The sequence below is a fragment of the Monodon monoceros genome, unplaced genomic scaffold (genome assembly GCF_005190385.1).
Source record: "Monodon monoceros isolate NGI ecotype Baffin Bay Population unplaced genomic scaffold, NGI_Narwhal_1 Super_Scaffold_16, whole genome shotgun sequence".
Lineage (NCBI taxonomy): Eukaryota > Metazoa > Chordata > Mammalia > Artiodactyla > Monodontidae > Monodon > Monodon monoceros.
The window spans coordinates 77,609,140-77,627,820 of record NW_021703772.1 but is presented as its reverse complement, the minus strand read 5'-3'; the positions used below and the strand labels follow the sequence as shown (position 1 = coordinate 77,627,820).

Here is an 18,681-nt window from a genome sequence, read left to right as displayed (position 1 = left end):
ACACCAATGAATATATTGGATTTCTCTGGAAGGCCTATATTCCAAATCATCATTTCTCCCTAGGGTATGGAAAAATCTGGTAAAACTTAAAGAGATGATCACCAATGAAGTCATACAGACAGAAATACATTTGCCTGTAATTTAAAGTAAATGGAAGTCCTTTAGTTTTATTCACCAAACAAAAATTACTTATTTCATCTTATTTATCTTCCATTTTTGTCAAATGAAAAATCAACAGTAGAGGCAGACCCTAAAAACAAGAATAAGTGGTAACAGTGTGAAGTCATAAGTAACCACTGAAAAGTCTCATGTAACACTGACTAACTTTCTGGCTTATATTGTAGGAAAGAGTATCTGCGTTTGTTTCATTCATTCAACAAGTAATTTACTGAGCACCCATGATGTGCCAAGAACTGTGCTCAGCACCTATAGACTTCTTAAAAGTTCAGAACATAGCCCCTGCCCCCTAAGAGCTTACAACTGTTGGAAAGGCAAAGCAAATAAACCATAATAAAACAAAACAAGTGCTAAAATAAGTGAAATAGTAAGAGTTATGGGCGGATTACGTAGGATTTTATTTTAATAATCTGAAGGGGAGGTATATGCTGGGAAAGTTTATTGCTGAGGACCTCTTGGAGAAGGCAGGACTTGAAATGGCAGAATTTAGGTAAATAAAGGAAAGCTCATGGTAGTAGAGAGCTGGGGGCAGGAGAGCAAGAAAAACAGCACAACCTTGGTCATGAACTAATATAGTTACTCAAAATACCATGAAAAGACCAGCCCGCATTCATATTAGGGAATGTGAAGACACGCAGCTCAGAATCGTGCTCTGAATTATATACTATGGGAGATAACTGAAAGTTAAATTGTGGAACGTAGACATTACGCTATAGGCACAGAAAAACAGTGGAAGTTCTAGGGCAAGGAGATAACTCATTGAAATCTAAAAAGAGTTTTTTGGGGGACAAGCTTGAAGCAAGAAAACCAGCTCAAAAGTTGTAAAGAGTATCTTAGGCATGAGAGTGTAAGGACTTAAGCTCAGATAGCAGCAGGAATAGAAATAAGGTCTATAAAAACCTGCCTTACTCAGTAAGAGAACATGAAAATCCGACTTATTTTTAAAGAGGAATTATTCATTTATCAGTTTATTGAACAAAGGCAACAAGAAAAAAATACTGAATAATTAGAATTAGGGGGGCATTACTAAAAGAATTTCCTATTTTTACTTGCAGATCAACCCATAAAATCTTATACATATCACCTATCCTTATCAAATGATCTAAATTGAATCATAGGTTGTTAGAGCTGAAAGGGACCTTAATTCTTTTACTCTACTCTTCTCATTAAAAGAAGAGGAAAATTAAGAATTAAAGAAAGAAGACAAAGTCAGGCAGGAAGACTCTTGGGCTTAAGTGAAGGCCAAATCGCCTGTGATAAGGATGGTTTATGTTGTAGAAAAGACAACAAAAGAATAAGACGTGAAAATATTTTAAAGCAAAACATTATTTACAATACACATAGAGAAAGAAGACAGCTTCATACATAATTATATCTTAATACAAATCTCTACTGCCACCAAGCAGGAAAATTATTTTATCATTAACATTTATAAACTTGTAAGGTCCCTTCCAACTGTAAGATCCTATAACTCTGTAAAAGTAGAAGCACAACTCTCCCATCTGAAGTTAATGTACAATAAGAAAGGCAAGTTTAACCTACAGGATAAACTTGAAAGAATATTATTAAGACCTATTTGATAATTTCCAAATATCTATTACTACTAATAGATTCATCCTAAATTCTAAAAAGGCATTCTAGGTTATCTCCTGAACTAAAACAAAACATGCTACTCCTCTAATCTAAATCATTTGCTGCATTTCAAAAAGTACAAACTCTGGCTTCTGTAGACTGTTATGTCCAGTCTGCATATTATTTTACAAACAAGTTTTAAAATTTCATGTCATGTTCAGTAACATCCCAAAGACCACAATCACTTAGCAAGTAAGACTGCCACCAATTTTAGTCCTCAGCTGGTCCCAGAATGAGATCTTAATGTGAACTAGGCAATATACATGAAGGTTCCATAACCTTCAACTGCAAAGTCTGAAGAATTTGTGAATTAACTTTTTAAAATTTGATGACAGAACCCTACCAACTTTGTGTCACTGCAGTGAGCTTATATAGGCACCCCGCTTCTTCTCATTATCTTCTGACCACTTACTGCTCACTTATACTTCTGAGGGCGGGTAGACAGAAGACATGATGCAGAAAAAAGGATCAAGTTTGAGAATTATCAACTTTTATTTTAAGGTAGTTGTTTATAGGGCTTTAAATTAGATTTCTGAATACGTGACTGTTTATATTATCCATGCCCTCCCACTGTTATCAAAGCTAAAACAAGAATTTGTTTTACCAAGACTTGGGCCCCATATTTGTTAGATATCAAGAGGAAAAAAAGGAATAATCTAAGGGAAAAAAAAATGGGGATTCTCTTGAGTTCCTCAGAGCTGGGTTCTTAAGTCATTCAATCGTTATCCTAACAGGAGCCAACAGACAGAGACTTTTAAACATCTAAACAGTCAGGTACGCTTAAAGGCACATGGCATATACTGGTCTAGGAAAGAAGCAGAAGAAAACCACAAGGTAAAATTCAGAGTATTTGAATGGATGTGTACCAAGTAGCAAATAACCTTACTAGGAAGATGGTCACTACAGAGCTAAAGAGAAAGGGCCATAAAGCAAACTGTGACCAGCTTATGTCAATGAGATACATGAGTACTTAAAAAATAAAATCTGCATTTTACTCAAAATGACTAGCTGGTATCTTGGTTTTGGTAGTGCAACAGCACCAATACAGCAAGGGCAAGCAGGTCAATCCCTTGCAAAACTTACCTTGATTGGCCCAATGGAAACAGAAGGCCCCAGAAAAGAGAGAAGCATCTGGCAGTAGCAAATTGTTTTATTTTATCTTTCTGTGGAAAGAAACTAATTTTAAATAAGAACCAGAGCATTTAAAGAATAAATATTTTTTAAAGCTCATTATCTAGTTAGAGCAGCTCTACTGAGAAAACAAGAAGAGCTCCTTGCTGCTTAGAGATGGAAAGAAACAGAAGAGGAATCAGAGTTGTTTCTCCATCACCTAGGGAGTTTTAAAACTTGTGTTATCCTAAAGTAACAGAATAAATAGTTCTTTTATTTAAAGAACTCCTACAGGCAGAATATTTTGGGCCTGGTGCCTCTGAATAAAGCTTTTTATACAAAATTAAGGGCTATACTCTTAAATACCTTAAATAAAAAAGAAGAAAACCACTTGACATTAAGCCCTTCTATTCTTAAGAAAAAAACAAAACAAAAACACACACACAGAGCGAGCTCCTTTCTCCACTACAATTTCACCAATAATTCAAACCATCAAGGCTTAAATGATTATCAAAGCAAATGATGCCCCCAACTGGCAGAAAGATCATACCTAATTGACTGGCTTTCCAAAATATTTTGTTAGCCTAAATACTTGATGATTTATTGAAACACTAAATGGAAAGAACCCAGCCACCAAAGGATATGTGTATTATACAACCTAACAGGGGGCATAAAATTATTTACGGTAACTGAACCTGTTACCTTTCTTGGATGCTTTTCTAGGAATTAAGTTCTATTGAACTCATTGAGTCAGCATTAAAACCTTTTGGTCCAAATCACTCCCACAAAATGTTTACAATTTATGCTGGAGATGGAAGGGACAGCTCAAAAGCAGAAGTGCAGAAGCAAAAATCATTAAAAAAAAAAACAAAAAAACAAAATAGTATAAGTGGAAAATAAACTACCTATTTGGCACCGTCCTATGAAGAACTAAATCAGAGTAGAACCTTCCCACCTCCACCCCCAATGCGCGCACGCACGCGCACACGCGCGCGCGCACACACACACACCAGGAAGCTTTTTCAGGAATAAAATTAATCCTAAGCCAAAGGCCTAAACAACTGCTGTTTTCAGATTCTATGCATGTACAAGGTCCACCAACAAAAATTATATTGACATAGCATATTTACTTCAATTGACATACTTGGGGGGAAAGTCATTAAACTAAAAAGCCTACATGTACTTTGCCAGTTTTAAATTTAAAAAAACAAACCAAAACAAAAACAACTCAATTTTGTTGCTGTAGAAAGTAAATCTCTTATACAGACTTTTCATTACACTCAAAATTTGGTTACTGTCATGATTATACAACATTTCACTTAAAAACATTATTCTGGCATAAACTGAAACTTAAACAGCTGTAAGTATTGACCCAGATTTTGAAATTCTTTGACACAAGAATACCATGGGCAAAAGTAAACAAAGAAATACAAAACAAAACATTCTTACTTGTCCCATTGGTGGTCCTCCCATTGGGGGCATCATTTGCGGCATCATTCCATGAGGTACAGGAGGCATATTCGCTCTCTGACCCATAGGATGCATTCCCATTGGGGCATAATGCATGCCAGGGTGCCCCATCTGGAAAAGAGGGACAATTTAAAAATTAGTAAGTACCAATAAATGCTTCTCAAAAATCTGATTTCTACAAATCAGTTATATGCACGACATAGTATCTGGCTAATGTGTGATTCAATTACTGAGTTAGTTTATACTTTCTTGTCTTAAATAAAATGTACAACACCAGTATTTATGAGCTTGCACCTGACCAAATTTCAGAACAAAATGGAAAAAATTAAAATCATCACTGGACACCTAATTCGTAGTTGTTGTTGTTGTTTTTAAGCATGCTGATTTAATCAGTTACCAACTGGCTTGCTAAACTGGGAGGAAATGCATGTGAAGGCCAACTTAACTGTTATGGTGAAAACCACAACTTTGTCCTACTTCACACAGATATCAGCTAGTCAACTATTTTTATTTTATAACTTCATTTATTCTTAAATTTATTTCTAAGATGATTTTAAGCTTTAAAACGCTGAATTTACCCAATTAACTCAGATGAGGGCTGGTCTTACACAAAACAAACAGTATTGGATACCCGGGGACACTTCCCTCCTAACAAGCAAACATATTATTTCCTAAGAGAATCTCTAACACAGCTAAAATTACTCTTGCAAAAAACAAAACAAAAAACCCAAAGAATGAGGTCTGTCACTCACGGACACTAAATGCAAACAACTAATTCATCCATCTTAACGCGCTTTTATAAGACAACTACTTTCTTTACTTGTGTGTCCATTGTTACAGGTCTTAAAAGCAGGAAATTATCTCCTGCCAATTCTCCCAGCTGTCCCCCCGCTGCAGACAACACTACTACTAGTGAAGAAATTCTGGCAGCCTCTATTAAAGTCTACCGAGTCAAGTCTTCGCCTTCCCCCCGCCTGCTTAATCGGGCCTACCTCTTCAAAACGCTCACCCCGCCTAGGGCCCAGCACCTCTACCGCGTATCTGCCTAGGCCAAACCCACTGGGAACTTCCACGGTCCCACTTCCTTTCCTTTGTGCATCCCCGCCCTCCCATTTCTCTCCCTCGGAACATATCCCACCATCTCGAGCTCTTCCTTCGTCCACTCTCATCTTCTCCTCCTTCTGGAGAAAGCTTCCTGTCTCTGACTCCGTTTTTCATTGTGCCGCTTTCCCCCTGCCCCACCGATCCCTTACCGAGGGCCGTCTCCTCAGGAAGCCGTCAGCAGAGACCCAAGAGCTGGAGCAGAGGCTTGAGCCGGACAATCTCCGCTCCCCGTCCCCGGGACCCCGCGAGGGAGGATGGCTCTCCATTTCACTCACCATGAGGCCTCCACGCTCGGCTCCCGTCCCCGGCCTCATCGTCGGACTCAGACTGCTCCGGCGGCGGCCACTGCCGCTACACATACCAACAAGAAGCGACCTGAGTGGCTGGCGCCCACTGGGGCTAAAGGTTAAAGGCTGCCCTGAGCTACGGGGCGGGATCAGCGGGGCCAATAAGCTGACAGGCTTCCCCGCTGTCCAATCAGACTGCGCTGCCGACACGCAGCTCTTCGGCGATTCGCCCCCAGCCTCAGCCTCACTCGGCGTCGCCTGCATGGAGGGGGGAATAGGGGGACGGAGGAAGTTTCTGCGCCGACTCCTCTGCCGGGAAAACTCCACCAACTTCCCCCGGGGAAGGGAAGACAACTGTATCCCAGCTTCCCGAGCTTAGACAGCCTCACCCCGTAGGGGGTGGGGCAGTGGGGGCCTGCCACCTTCGCCCCCCCGCCCGAGTCACGTACGCCCCGCAAACCTGAGGCCGCCGGGGGTGGGGTAGGGTGGGGTGGGGGTGGAGGAAGCAGCTTCTAGCGTTAGCGGTGGCAGGGGCTGGATGCGCGCGCGCGGGGCTCGAGGTGGAGGGAGGGGGCGGGGAAGGCGAGAGGAGGGGTCGTGAGGAGCGGGTTCGAGCTCAGTACGCACCAGCTGGCGAGCGCGCGCCGGGGTGGGGGGAGGAGGCGTGCCGAGCGGTGTGGAGGGAAGTTGTGGTAGGGGCGGGGAGAACAATGCGGCAGGGAAGGAGGAAAGGGCAGTTAAGGGAGGCGAGGGCGTGGCGAGCTGAGCTGCCGTTAATGAGGGAAGCCGGGGCTAGTGCAGGCGTAGAGGGGAAGAAGGGAGAAAGCAAATAGGTTCGGGAATGTGTATTAGAGGGGCATGGGCGGGCGCTAGGACCGAGCGTCGGGGAGGTGCGGCTTTGGGGCTGCCGGGCTTGCATGGAGGTGACGCGGCGGTGGCGGAGATCGCTGGCCCGGACTAAGCACTGCAGGGAGAGGACACTCGGCTGCCTTGGGCCTCGGCTTGTCTCTCCCCGCGCACTTCACTGCGCTCCTTCCTTCGTACTACTTGAGGGTCATGCTCTGGTCCGGGGGCGCCCAGCCTTTTCTCGGGCCCCACGGCACTTTCCTCGCCCAGCCACGCACCCTTGTGCACCCCTGCGCGCCGGGGCCAGGTGGTGGAGGCCGTGGAGGGCCTGGCCGTTGATTGGCTGCTGCGACCGCGGGGCGGGGCAGGTGGGCGACGCCTGACCTCTGCGGACCTGATTGTCTTTCCCGCCATGTCGTTCGTGGAGAGTGGGAGGCGACCAGCCCCTTCTCGCCGCCGTCTAGGCACTGCTGTCCCGTTTGCTCAACCGGCGTTTTCCGCTTTCACTCAGGGAGACAGCTGGGGTGAGGGTGAAGTCGACGAGGAGGAGGGATGCAACCGAGTGGCCCGTGACCTGCGGGCGGAGTTCTCGGCCGGGGCGTCATCGGAACCTAGAAAGGACTCGCTACTCCGGCCAGATGGGGACGGGTCTCCCGCCCTGCCCGATAAACGCAATGGTATTTTCTCGGCGGATGCGGGCGGCAGAGCCCAAGCCCGGCGCTGGCCGGTCCAGGTCCTCTCAGTTCTCTGTTCGCTGCTGTTTGCCATCCTCCTCGCCTTCCTTCTCGCTGTCACCTACCTGATCGTAAAAGGTACGGAATGAAGCCCGGGCCTTGAAAGTGTGTCCAGAGTTTACTTTAGTTGAGGCTGGACGTGGCTCTCCCCTTCGTCGCCCTCGCTCCATCAAAGGCCGGCAAGCTGGTAGCCGCTTTCATCCAGAGTCCTCGTCCGCACCTTTCTTTGATCTTCTCCCTTGTCTTCTCGTTTCTTAAAGGTAGAGGACCTTGGTCCGTGATCAGGAGACCCATTTTAAGAAAGGGTCTTGATAAGTGGGTAGTCTTGAAGAAAAAATATCTTAAAGTCGGTGAACACTTGCGGTAAAATATTGGCAAAATCAAGCAAAATGCATAACAACCGTCATTAAAGGAAGACGGTGCAAAGTGTAATTATTAAGCTATACACGTTCAAAGAGTTTAATCAACAAATGGTTAAAGATGTACAATCCACTGATTCTTCCGTACACGTTGAATTGCTGAAGGACAAGGATTTCCATCCCACAACCCAAATTTATACTTGCATAGGTAAAATAGACACTCTTGGGTTTTGAATTAGGTTTGCAACCCAGTGTAGTGGTGAAGTTCTGTTGCAGGAGCAAGATAGTAGGTTCTTTCTCTGATTAATGGTGTTATTTTCCATGTCTTAAGTTGAAATATTGGCCAGGTTGGAATAGAAAGAGATGTGCCTTGAAAGGTTTTCCAAAGCTTATGCAGATGTGTTATGTGGTTGGATATTTTATGTTGCAGTGGAAAGAGTCAGACGTCAGTTTAAATTTCAGTTCTCAGTGGTATGTGACTTTGGTTAAGTTACTGAAAAAGAAGAATTAAAACAAGAAAAAATAGTTTGTTGTATGAAAAGCACCCAACACATTGCCACTCAAGTATTTTATTTCACTAAGTAGAATTAAATCTATTTAATTCCAGTTTTTACTTCTCCTCATTGCTTCCAAGCCCCTAGTGGGGTGTAGATGGCATCTAACACTTTACCATGCTTGATTTTCATGCACAAGACAGATTGGCAAGTTAATATGAGAGTTTTACCTCTTCATACAATGATACTGGGTGTAAATTGTCAATGTTAAATATTTGGGTGCCAGTGTTTCATTCCTCTTATCACTTCCCTCCCCCATTTTTTCAAAGCAGCTCAGAGTTTTGTCTTGTAGGTAGTTTAATTCTTTTGCTCTGAGAGATTGCCTTTGTTCATAAAGTCACAAAACCTGATAAGTTGAAGTACATTGCAGAACACATTGAGCTGTGCTTATTTTGGAGGATGGAGAAAGGAGCTGAACTCAAAACCTAGTAATTCGCATTACATAAAATGTCTAGGGAATAAAAATTCCCATTTTATATACATGGCAGTTGACTCATAAAGACATCTTATTTGCTTACTGAAGGTCACTTAGCTAGTAAATGGAATCAGAATTTGAACCCAGTTGTTTCGGGCTCCAGAGTGCTTTCCACAGCTCCACAATGTCTTTCTGGCCTTTGAGCTACTTTTCAAATTATAAAATTGTTTTTTTTACCCAAGCCCTTTTTGTACTTACAGAGTTACATGCTGAAAATTTGAAGAATGAAGATGATGTACACACTGGACTGTTAGGTATGGACTTTATTGTCACTTAATTTGATTTTTGAGCTCACTTTTGTTTTTCTAGATTATGCTTAAACTATACAGAATTTTGGTTAAATAATATATTCCCTGTGCAGTTTGGTTTTACTCTTTTTCACTTGCATTTGTGTGTGGTAACTTTTATTAGATTTTCTTTTTACATGTGTATGGGGGTATCTCCCTGTGTATATGTATGTATACCAGACATACTAGGAATACATTTTGAATACAACTGTATGTAACAAAGACTCAGAGAATACTTAACGTTTCTTAGTTACCTTTTGGAAAAGTCTCTACACTTCTTCCCAGGAATTAAAAACAAACAAAAAAACCTTACCTCACAAACTTAACAAAGATAACATCTTAAGCAGACCTCATGAGAAGTTTAAGTTCAGATCCCCTTATAAGCAACTTGGTTTTTCAAAAAATATGAAAAGCATTGGGCATACTTACACAGGTTAATCATGACTAGGAAAGAGTCAACCTGAGTTTCTAGAGTATGTCTGTAGAATGCTGCAGTTTGCAGGTTTGTAGTGAAAAATTCAGTTGTCATTTATCTTTATTTCTCTCTGTGCCAAAATGATTATGAAGACTTCAGAACTTGACCTGTCTGGCATGTTTTGCTCCTGTTTGCTGTAATTTCTTTGGCTGACCACTCTGAATTGGGGTGGGGCGGGTGGGAAATGGTTGCCATCCTAGGCCGCATGTTGCTCCCTCCTCCAATCTTAGCTAACCTATTTAAACTGCCTCCTCAAGGCTAAGGTCCTCGTGGTGATAGAAGGTATAGTTCACCTGATTTTGCAGAAGGGGAACGTTTATCTTCAAATTACCAACAACGTAGTTTGCTTGTCCCATGAAAACTTGTCTATGCTTGTCTCAACTTCTTGCATGAGAAAACTGTAAGGAACGGCACCAAGAAACGGAGGAGAGCTTAAGCAAGCTTTATTTGGGAACGCTCCCAGGCGAGGTTCACTGGTCCGAGAGAAAGGGGCCAGGAAGTCGCGCCCGGGTGCAGGCACGAACGAAATTTATAGGGGTGGACGCAGGGGAGGTGCTTGCTGTGTGAAGCAGCCCCTTTTTTGGTAATCTCTCAGGTGTTGTGGCAGTGTCGGGTGCCGGTTGCATCAGCCTTAGAGCCGTTGGTTCCGCCCCTCGGGGAGCGGGAAATCGGGGAGTAGGAAAGCCGTAGAGCCATTGGTTTCGCCCCTCGGGGAGCGCGAAAGCCGGGGCCAAGTGGAAAGTCCCGGGTCTGTTTCCTGGGCAGGTGGAAAGTCCCGGGCTGATGCCACTTGTGGGTCGGCTGCATCAACCACCTTGGTGGGGGTTCCGTCTGGCTCCCTGGGCCCTTCCCTGGACCTGCTGGCCTTACATCCCGACTTCTTTGGTGTAATGGGGCGACGTTTGTTCTCTGGCTACTTCCTGCTGTATGGGGGCGCCGGAGGGGAGTCGGGCGGCCAACAGTCCGGAGATTAGGGGAGGGTGGCAGCGGGGGGTTCTGTGGGTAGTAAGGTATATGGGTGGAGTAGCATCTGATTCACCGCCGCCCGAGATACTTCTTGTGTGCGATTGCGGAGAAACCTGAGGAAACAGGGGACAAGCATGAATAGGATGCAGATAAGGATTAAGGGGCCTAGGATTGGTGTCAGCCAAGACCGCCACCAGTCTGGGATGGGGGAGGTGGATTGTCGCTGCCTGCGTTGGAGTTCTTCTTTTAAGCGTCGGAGAGCATCCACATTGTCCTCAACGACCCCTATCTCGTTGATATAGTAGCAGCATTCTTCTTGTAGGAAGAGGCAGGTACCTCCTTTGTCGGCTGTCAGAAGGTCCAGGGCGCGTCGGTTTTGGAAGGCAACTCGGGCTACTGAGGCGATCTGGCGCTGGAGGGAGGTGATGGAGGCGGCAGAGGCCTCAATGGCTAGCTGGAGTTTCTGTTCTAGGTTGCGGGATGTTGAGACACTGTGTGTCAGGGCTCCTCCCCCGATGCCTGCAGCAACGAGGGAGGAGGCGAGGGAAATGCCTGCTACCATAGGGAGAAAGATGGCCCTTTTCTGTCGGCCGAAGAGTTGTGTGGTAAGTGAGAGAAATTCGGCTTCGCCATATAATGTGAGCTGTGGAACAAGGGTGACGTGGATACATGGAAAGGGGGAGGAAGAGTTGATCTCTTTTGTAAGGGAGCCATTACACCAAAAGAACAGACCTGGTGGGGCCCCCATTGGCGTAGTTACAGGGAGGGATGAGTTGCAAGGGAGTGCATCATTAGTTAAGTTTGGTTGGCTGCCATAGCAAATTGTGAGGTTCTTTTTTCTAAATCAAGGAATATGGGGACTCTTAAAGGGGGAAAAGGTAAGTTCTGGGAGGAATTAAGGAGGGTAGAGGTGAAGGGCTGGTCGAGTGGGACAGCAGTTAATGGTGGTCGGCCAAGTGAGGCACATAGAAAGCAGTCAGAGATGTTGCCTATTCCGGTGTGATTAAGCATTTGCACCCCTTGGCGGATGAGGGCCAACCAAGAAAAAGGGTCCGTCTTATGGTCAGGGTGGGGTAATTGGCGTTCTAGGGCCTGTTCCGTCTCCTGGACCATGGTGGCCTGCTCGCTCAAGTGCTGGATAATTTCAGGGATCACTCTGACGTATGAGCGGAAGACCCTGATAGAGCCCACAGGGTAGGCATCAGTTGCCCACGGGTAGATTTTTCCTTGTACCCCTTTTACCCATCTTGTGTCCCAGGGATCTTTGATGTTGATGAATAATTGACCCTTGCCATTTGTGGTGAGCAGGTGGGATTGTCGGAGCGAGCTCCTGGTATCTAGTTTTGCCACATGGATGTTACATGAGTGATAGGGGCACCCCCCATAGGTCTCATCCCACCATTGACAGTAGTCTCTGGTCTGATCGTAAGTGAAGCAGACAGCGGGGGTGGACCGACCCAGGGGAACACCTTCTGTGTTAGAGATGGGGATCTGGACTGTCACCAGGGCCTGGCACCCATCTGGTTGGCAGTCCCCTGTGCCCAAGACTCGAGCGTGGGTCCGACCTTTAGCTTGCCATGTCCCATGGACATGGAAGCGCCATAGGGACATCTGGTGAGTCCTGGGTGGCAGGAGGAGCAGCAGGAGGAGAGACAGGGTGACGGACAAGCCGTAGTCTCGTGGGACCCAGCGGTTGGGCCATCCAAGTCTCTGGAGTTGGGGCCATTTTAAGGCGGGAGACATGGTACCAGGAGGGGTGTCCCAAGAGTTTGGCTGCCGTAGGAGTGGTGAGGATCACCGTATGGGGGCCTGTCAACCGTGGCTTGAGAGATTGGGGGTGTAATTCTTTGAGGAGGATGCTATTGCCAGGTTGTAGAGGGAGAGGGGAAGTTTCAGAGGCAGTGACCGTCGGCAGGTTGCGGTCAGCGTGTTCACGGAGAAGGTGGCGGAGCAGAGACAGGTAGGGGAAGTAGGAAGCTAGGGGTGGGTTTTGGGTTGGTAGGTTATGGAGGAGAAAAGGGCGGCCATAGAGCAGTTCGAATGGACTGAGACCAGTAGGGGTCTGAGGTGAGGCTCAGATTCGGGTAAGGGCAAGAGGGAGCAAATCGGGCCACGAGATACGGACCTCAAGGGACAGCTTGGTGAGGTGGTCCTTCAAGATCCCGTTGGCACATTCAACCTTACCAGATGACTGGGGGTGGTAAGGGATATGGGTCTCCAGGTGATCTGAAGAGCCTCGGATACCTGCTGAACCACCTGAGAGACGAAGGCGGGTCCGTTGTCTGACTGGATGGAGATAGGCAGGCCAAACCGGGGGACGATATGTTGGAGAAGAATGGTGGCGACCGTATCTGCCGTTTCTCGGGCCGTTGGGAAGGCCTCGATCCAACCTGAAAAGGTGTCAACGAGAGTGAGCAAATATTGGAAGCGTTTACAGCAGGGCATATGGGTGAAGTCAATCTGCCAGTCCTCGCCAGGTTGGTGTCCGCGCATCTGGTGAGTAGGAATTTGGGGCAGTAGGCCTCCTTGTGGAGAGACAGACGCACAAGTCTGGCAAGCCGCGTGAGTTTTTGAGATGGCATCTCTGAGTCCAGGCATATAAAAGAGGGGATCTAGGAAACGGAACATCGCCTTTGGGCCAATGTGTAGGGACTTGTGGATATCTTATAGGAGGCTGGCCGCTTGAGCTGAAGGGAGGGCAACTTTGTTGTCCATAAAAATCCATCCTTTGTTGTCCTTGTGGACCCCTTTGGATAGTAGTGCTGTCTCTTCGTGGGGGTCATATGCGGGTCGGATTGAGGTGGTGAGGAACAAGATCGGAGCTGGAGGGGCCCCTTTGGTGAGCTCGCGGGCCACGGAGTCGGCCTTTGAGTTACCTTGTGCTATTGGGTTAGAGGGAAACTGGTGGCCCCTGCAGTGGATGATTGCCACCTCCTCAGGCAGTTGGAGGGCCTCCAGAAGTTTTGCGATGAGGGAGGCGTTGACCACCGGGGAGCCCTTGGTGGTCAAAAATCCACGCTCCCTCCAAAGAGCTGAATGGCTGTGTGCAATCAGGAAGGCACATTTAGAATCTGTATAGATATTGACCCTTTGGCCCTTAGAGAGGTCAAGGGCCCGCGTGAGTGCGATCAGTTCAGCCCTTTGAGAGGTTGTCCCTTCTGGGAGGCGGTTGGCCTCGATAACGGTTGAGATGGTTACTACCGCGTAGGTCGCCCGGCGGCGTCCGTCAGGGCTGAGTATTGAGCTGCCATCTACGAAGAGGATGCGGTCCGGGTTTAACAGTGGAGTATCAAAGAGTCCTTCCCTCGGCGGGCTGAGGGCCTCTACAACTTGGGGGCAGGAGTGGGAAGGGGAGGTCCCCGTGTCGGAAATGGGCAAGAGGGAGGCCGTGTTTAGGCGGGGGGAGAGGTCAAGGGAGATAGCAGGGTTTTCGATGAACAGCAGGTGGAATTCCTGGATGCGAGAGGGGCCCGAGAGAGAGAGAGACTTATGGCCGAGGAGGTCGGCCAGTCGGTGAGAGGAAAATACAGTCAGCGGGTGGGCCAGGGTCAGTTTGAGTGTTTGTTTGGTCAGCTCAGCTGCTGATGCCAAAGCTCGGAGGCATGGTTGCCATCCCCAAATGGTTGGGTCAAGTTATTTGGAGAGGTAGGCCACGGGGCGATGGGAAGGCCCTACGGGTTGGGCAAGGAGTCCAGTAGCTATTTCGACCCATTCATCTACAAAGAGGTGGAAAGGACGGTCTGGGTTAGGCAGAGACAGGGGAGGGGAGGATATCAGGGTGTCTCTGAGGGTGAGAAAGGCCCGTCGAACAGTGGAGGGAGAGGTAAGGGGTCCTTGGGGGGTTTCTTTAGCAGCTAAATACAGGGGTTTAGCAAGAAGAGCAAAGTTAGGGATCCAGTGTTGGAAAAATCCTATTAGGCCCAGAAAGGAGAGAATCTGGTCAGCTGTCTCTGGAGGTTGGAGGTTGGGGATGGCCTGGGTGCGGTCGGCTGTCAGGCTGTTTGTTGTGGGGGTAAGGTGGATTCCCAGGTAGGTTACTGAGGGTGTAGACAGTTGGGCCTTGGCTGGAGAGACCCGATAGCCGCGAGAGCCGAGATAATTGAGGAGGTCAGCAGTATGCTGTTCTGAGAGGCTGAGAGATGGGCTACAGAGGAGGAGGTCATCCACGTATTGGAGGACTATACTGGGGGTGAGAGGGCAGGAAGCGAGGTCCCGTGCCAGAGCCTGGCCAAAGAGGTGGGGGCTGTCGCGGAAGCCCTGGGGAAGAACCGTCCAGGTGAGCTGGCGGGAAGCCTGGGTATCCGGATCTGTCCAGGTGAAAGCAAAAAGGAAATAGGAATCAGGGTGTAGGGGGATTGAAAAGAAGGCGTCTTTGAGATCTAGGACCGTAAAATGAGTGGTGCATGGGGAAATATGGGAGAGCAAAGTGTATGGGTTTGGCACGACTGGGTGGAGGGGAATTATCGCCTCATTGATCAGTCGGAGGTCCTAGACCAGGCGGTAATCTCCTGAGGCCTTGTGGATAGGCAGGATGGGGGTGTTGCAGGGAGAGTCCATGGGGACGAGGAGCCCCTGATCTAAGAGTCTGGTGATAATAGGTCGCAAGCCCCTTAGATGAGTCTCAGAAATGGGGAATTGGGGCCTGGATGGAAACTTGGAGGGGTCTTTAAGACGGATTAGGACAGGGGGGTGGTGGGTCGCTATTATGCGTTTTGAAGTATCCCAGATCTGGGGGTCTATCAGGTTGGGGAGGATGGGAGAAGAGAGAGAGGAGGGAGAGGGTTCCGCTGCCAGACCGAGGAGGGGGAGCAGGAGTTGAGAGGAGGGGGCCTTAGGGTCAAGTCTGGCAAGTTGGAGAGAGGCCCCTAATTGGAAGGGAACATCATGACCTAGCAGAGGAACCGGGCAGGACGGTATGACTAAGAAAGAATGAGTAAAAGGGAGCCTCTCGATGTAACATGAAAGGGGGACGGTCTGGAAGGGGAAGGATGGCTTACTGTCGATGCCCATAACCGAGACCTGGGAAGGAAAAACTGGCCCGGAATATGTAGGCAAGACCGAATAGGTAGCCCCCGTGTCCACCAGGAATGAGGTGAACTTACCCGCTACCTGTAGCGTTACTCTGGGCTCGGCGAGGGTGTTGGGGGTCTTCGAGTCCGGGTGTTGTCAATCGTCAGCCAATCCCAGGAGTTCGAGAGGTAGGGCCGTTGGGTCGGTTCGCCCTCCGCGTGGAGGCGCTGAGGGAGGGCCAGCCGTAGGGCAGTCACTCTTCCAATGGCCTGTTAGCCCGCAGCCAGGGCAGGGCTTGGAAGGAGGCCGGGGATTGGGACATTGGCGAGCCCAGTGTCCCTCTTTTCCACACTTAAATCAGGCCCCTGGTGGGGTTGCCTTTGGCGGGTCCCGTGGATGTTGTCCATGGGAGATGGCCGGCCACAGGGCGGCTACGAGGGCTTGGGTCTGGAGGGCCACCTTTTGGTGCATCCGAACCTGTCGGCTGGATTCTGCCAAATCCTCACGAGCATTATAGACTTTAAAGGCCATTTTTACCAGGTCTCGGATGGGAGTCTGGGGGCCGTCTTCTGCCCGCTTAAGTTTTTTTCTGATATCAGGGGCTGATTGGGTGATAAAGTGGGTGGCCAAGACCGTTGCGCCTGCGGGGGTGTCAGGGTCCAAGCGGGTGTAGAGAGTTAGGGCCTCTGTAAGGCGGTTGAGGAAGATGGCTGGATTTTTATTGGGCTCTTGGGTTATATCTTTTAGTTTTTCGAAGTTGACAATCTTGTGGGAGGCAGCCTGCATACCAGCCAAGAGACATTGGATCATTAGATTGCGTTTGCGGCGACCGTCTTGGCCGTCCTGATAACTCCAGCCCGGATCGGTGCCAGGAACGGCAGTGGCTCCGACGGGCATAGGTTATCAGTGAGGTGGACCTGATCTGCGTGGTTTCGGGCAGCAGTTTGAATTCTTTCCCTCTCGTCGGGGGTCAGAGTAGAAGATAGGATCACAAAGATGTCGTGCCAGGTTAGATCGTAAGCTTGAGAGAGGTAGTGAAATTCTTTGAGGTAGCGGGAAGAGTCGGCAGAAAAAGGAGCCTAATCGCTTTTATATTTGAGAGAGATCTTGGAGGGAAAAGGGAACATGAACTCTAACTAATCCTTCCGCTCTGGCCACCTCTCTTATGGGACAGAGAAGGTTTGGGTCCTGGGAGTCGTAGTGGTGAGAGCGGGTGTGTGAGCTCACTGGCGAGGAGAGTGGTGATGGGAGAGCGACGGAGGGAGAGGAAGCGGGGGAAGTCGGGGCTAAGGGGGAGGTTGCCTGGTGCGGGGGAGCGGTGGGGGGCGCTGGAGTGAGCGGGAGGGAGAGGAGCCGGTCCAGGGTAGGGTGGGGGTTGGAGAGGAGCTCTGGAGGGGGGAGAGGTGAGAGACTCGGGTGGGTCGGCTAGTGGAGAGGGGTCATCGTCAAAGGAAATTAGGGGTTAGGATGTAGGAGATGTCTGTTTGGCAAGAAGGATCTGGGAAGTGGAACAATCGACGCAGAGGGAAGGGCGGGAGCGTAAATACCAGAAGGCCTGGACATAGGGGACCTCGGATCATTTGCCCGTCCTGCGGCAGTAGTTGTCTAAATCGCGGAGGATGTTGAAATCCAAAGTCCCTTCAGGAGGCCATTTAGACAGATTGTCTAGAGGGTACTGTGGCCAGGCCTCGGTGGAATAGAATATGAGCTGCCTGCGGCGGAGGTCTTGAGAAAAGCCGAGTTTTGTAAAGTTGGCCAGGAGACGCCCCAGGGGTGTCTTAGGATCTGGTTTAGATTCTGAGGTCCCCATGACCTCCGGTCTGTCCCCGGGTGAACAGAGAAAGAGAGAGACGTCTCTGGTCTCAATCTCTGGTCACGGCAGATCGGAGAGCAGTCAGGCGGTTGGGACGTCTCCACAACCGCCCGAGGCTCGGAGGGAGGATGGAGGACTCCCTGACGCGGCCGCGGCTAAGGACAGGGAGTCCGGTAGGTAGGGACCCCGGGGGTCGAGGGGAAAGAAGGAGGGACTTACCCCGCTTCTGCCGGATCGGGTGGGTGAGCAGAGGTCCCCGGTCGTCCCCTAGGGGGGGTGAGGGGTGGCCCCGCGGTAATTTGTGGGGCTGGGTACCCCTCCCGGGTTTCGGCACCAAATGTAAGGAAAGGCACCAAGAAACGGAGGAGAACTTAAGCAAGCTTTATTTGGGACCGCTCCCGGGCGAGGTTCATTGGTCCGAGAGAAAGGGGCCAGGGAAGTCGCGCCCGGGTGCAGGCACGAACGAAATTTATAGGGATGGACGCAGGGGAGATGCTTGCTGTGTGAAGCAGCCCCTTTTTTGGTAATCTCTCGGGTGTTGTGGCAATGTCGGGTGCCGGTTGCGTTGGTTCCGCCCCTCGGGGAGCGGGAAAGCCGTAGAGCCGTTGGTTCCGCCCCTCGGGGAGCGCGAAAGCCGGGGCCGAGTGGAAAGTCCCGGGTCTGTTTCCTGGGCAGGTGGAAAATCCCGGGCTGATGCCACTTGTGGGTCGGCTGCATCAACCACCTTGGTGGGGGTTCCGTCTGGCTCCCTGGGCCCTTCCCCGGACCTGCTGGCCTTCCAAAAACACGTACTTTTTAGTTACCCATTTTGTCAGTGTGTGTTGTTAAACTGTTTCATCTCTAAAAAACAACCAAGATTTTAAGGCTTTTCATAGCATTTATTGATCTGTCAACTCTTGCTGCAGTAGAAACTGAATCTTAAGAACTAGACATGAATTCTAACTTGCTGTTTAATAGTTGGCAAGATTACCAAATTACAGCTGAGGAAATGCCTATAAAATTGTATCCTTACATTTTTACAATTGATGTAAAAGTTTTCACATGAATCCAGAATCTGTAATAAACATTGTTGTTGAAGTCATCCATTTAGAAAAATCAGAATGCGGCCTTTTATCAGATGATACTGATTTTTTTTTTTTACTGTTGTATTTCATTGTATTTATTTTGTCTTGTTTACTAGGAACCTCATAGCTAAATGTAATGTTGATTGTGTATTACCTTTCTTTGATCATAGTACTGTCTATACATGTTATCTTTATATTTCAGTGACTAATGTTTAAATTTTAATGCATACACTGCCTCAATTCTTGTTTGAAAGTGGGTTGGTTTTTAGAAACAAATGTGAGCCCAGTAACTACTCTCCATGAAACAGTTTTCTTTCT

The 18,681-nt window shown here is 48.3% G+C and overlaps 3 protein-coding genes across 11 annotated transcripts in view; 1 reads left to right on the top strand and 2 right to left on the bottom strand.

Annotated features, from left to right (window-relative positions):
• The window catches only part of PRPF40A (pre-mRNA processing factor 40 homolog A), a 54,391-nt gene extending 48,432 nt beyond the window's left edge, over positions 1 to 5,959 (bottom strand). For 3 of the 4 annotated variants that reach the window (XM_029224725.1, XM_029224724.1, XM_029224726.1), the window contains exons 1-2: positions 5,769 to 5,959; positions 4,369 to 4,500 (exon numbers count right to left, since the gene is read on the bottom strand). In XM_029224725.1, the coding sequence (XP_029080558.1) occupies positions 4,369 to 4,500; positions 5,769 to 5,852 (216 nt within the window). In that variant the 5' untranslated portion in view covers positions 5,853 to 5,959. The remainder of the gene's footprint in view (positions 1 to 4,368; positions 4,501 to 5,768) is intronic. The other variant, XM_029224727.1, reaches the window with a different exon arrangement.
• A 416-nt stretch (positions 5,960 to 6,375) lies between these two features.
• The window catches only part of ARL6IP6 (ADP ribosylation factor like GTPase 6 interacting protein 6), a 44,902-nt gene continuing 32,596 nt past the window's right edge, over positions 6,376 to 18,681 (top strand). For 2 of the 6 annotated variants that reach the window (XM_029224729.1, XM_029224728.1), the window contains exons 1-3: positions 6,376 to 6,994; positions 7,138 to 7,438; positions 8,949 to 9,002. In XM_029224729.1, the coding sequence (XP_029080562.1) occupies positions 6,698 to 6,994; positions 7,138 to 7,438; positions 8,949 to 9,002 (652 nt within the window). In that variant the 5' untranslated portion in view covers positions 6,376 to 6,697. Of the gene's footprint in view, positions 7,928 to 8,948; positions 9,005 to 18,681 lie in introns of those variants that run through there. The other 4 variants (XM_029224732.1, XM_029224731.1, XR_003793861.1 and 1 more) reach the window with 3 other exon arrangements.
• LOC114896652 (protein NYNRIN-like) lies at positions 10,344 to 16,766 on the bottom strand. The gene is made up of 2 exons (XM_029224733.1): positions 12,721 to 16,766; positions 10,344 to 10,589 (listed from the first exon to the last, which is right to left on the bottom strand). Exons 1-2 carry the CDS (start codon positions 13,102 to 13,104, stop codon positions 10,377 to 10,379), a joined length of 597 nt encoding a protein of 198 aa, XP_029080566.1. The 5' UTR covers positions 13,105 to 16,766; the 3' UTR covers positions 10,344 to 10,376.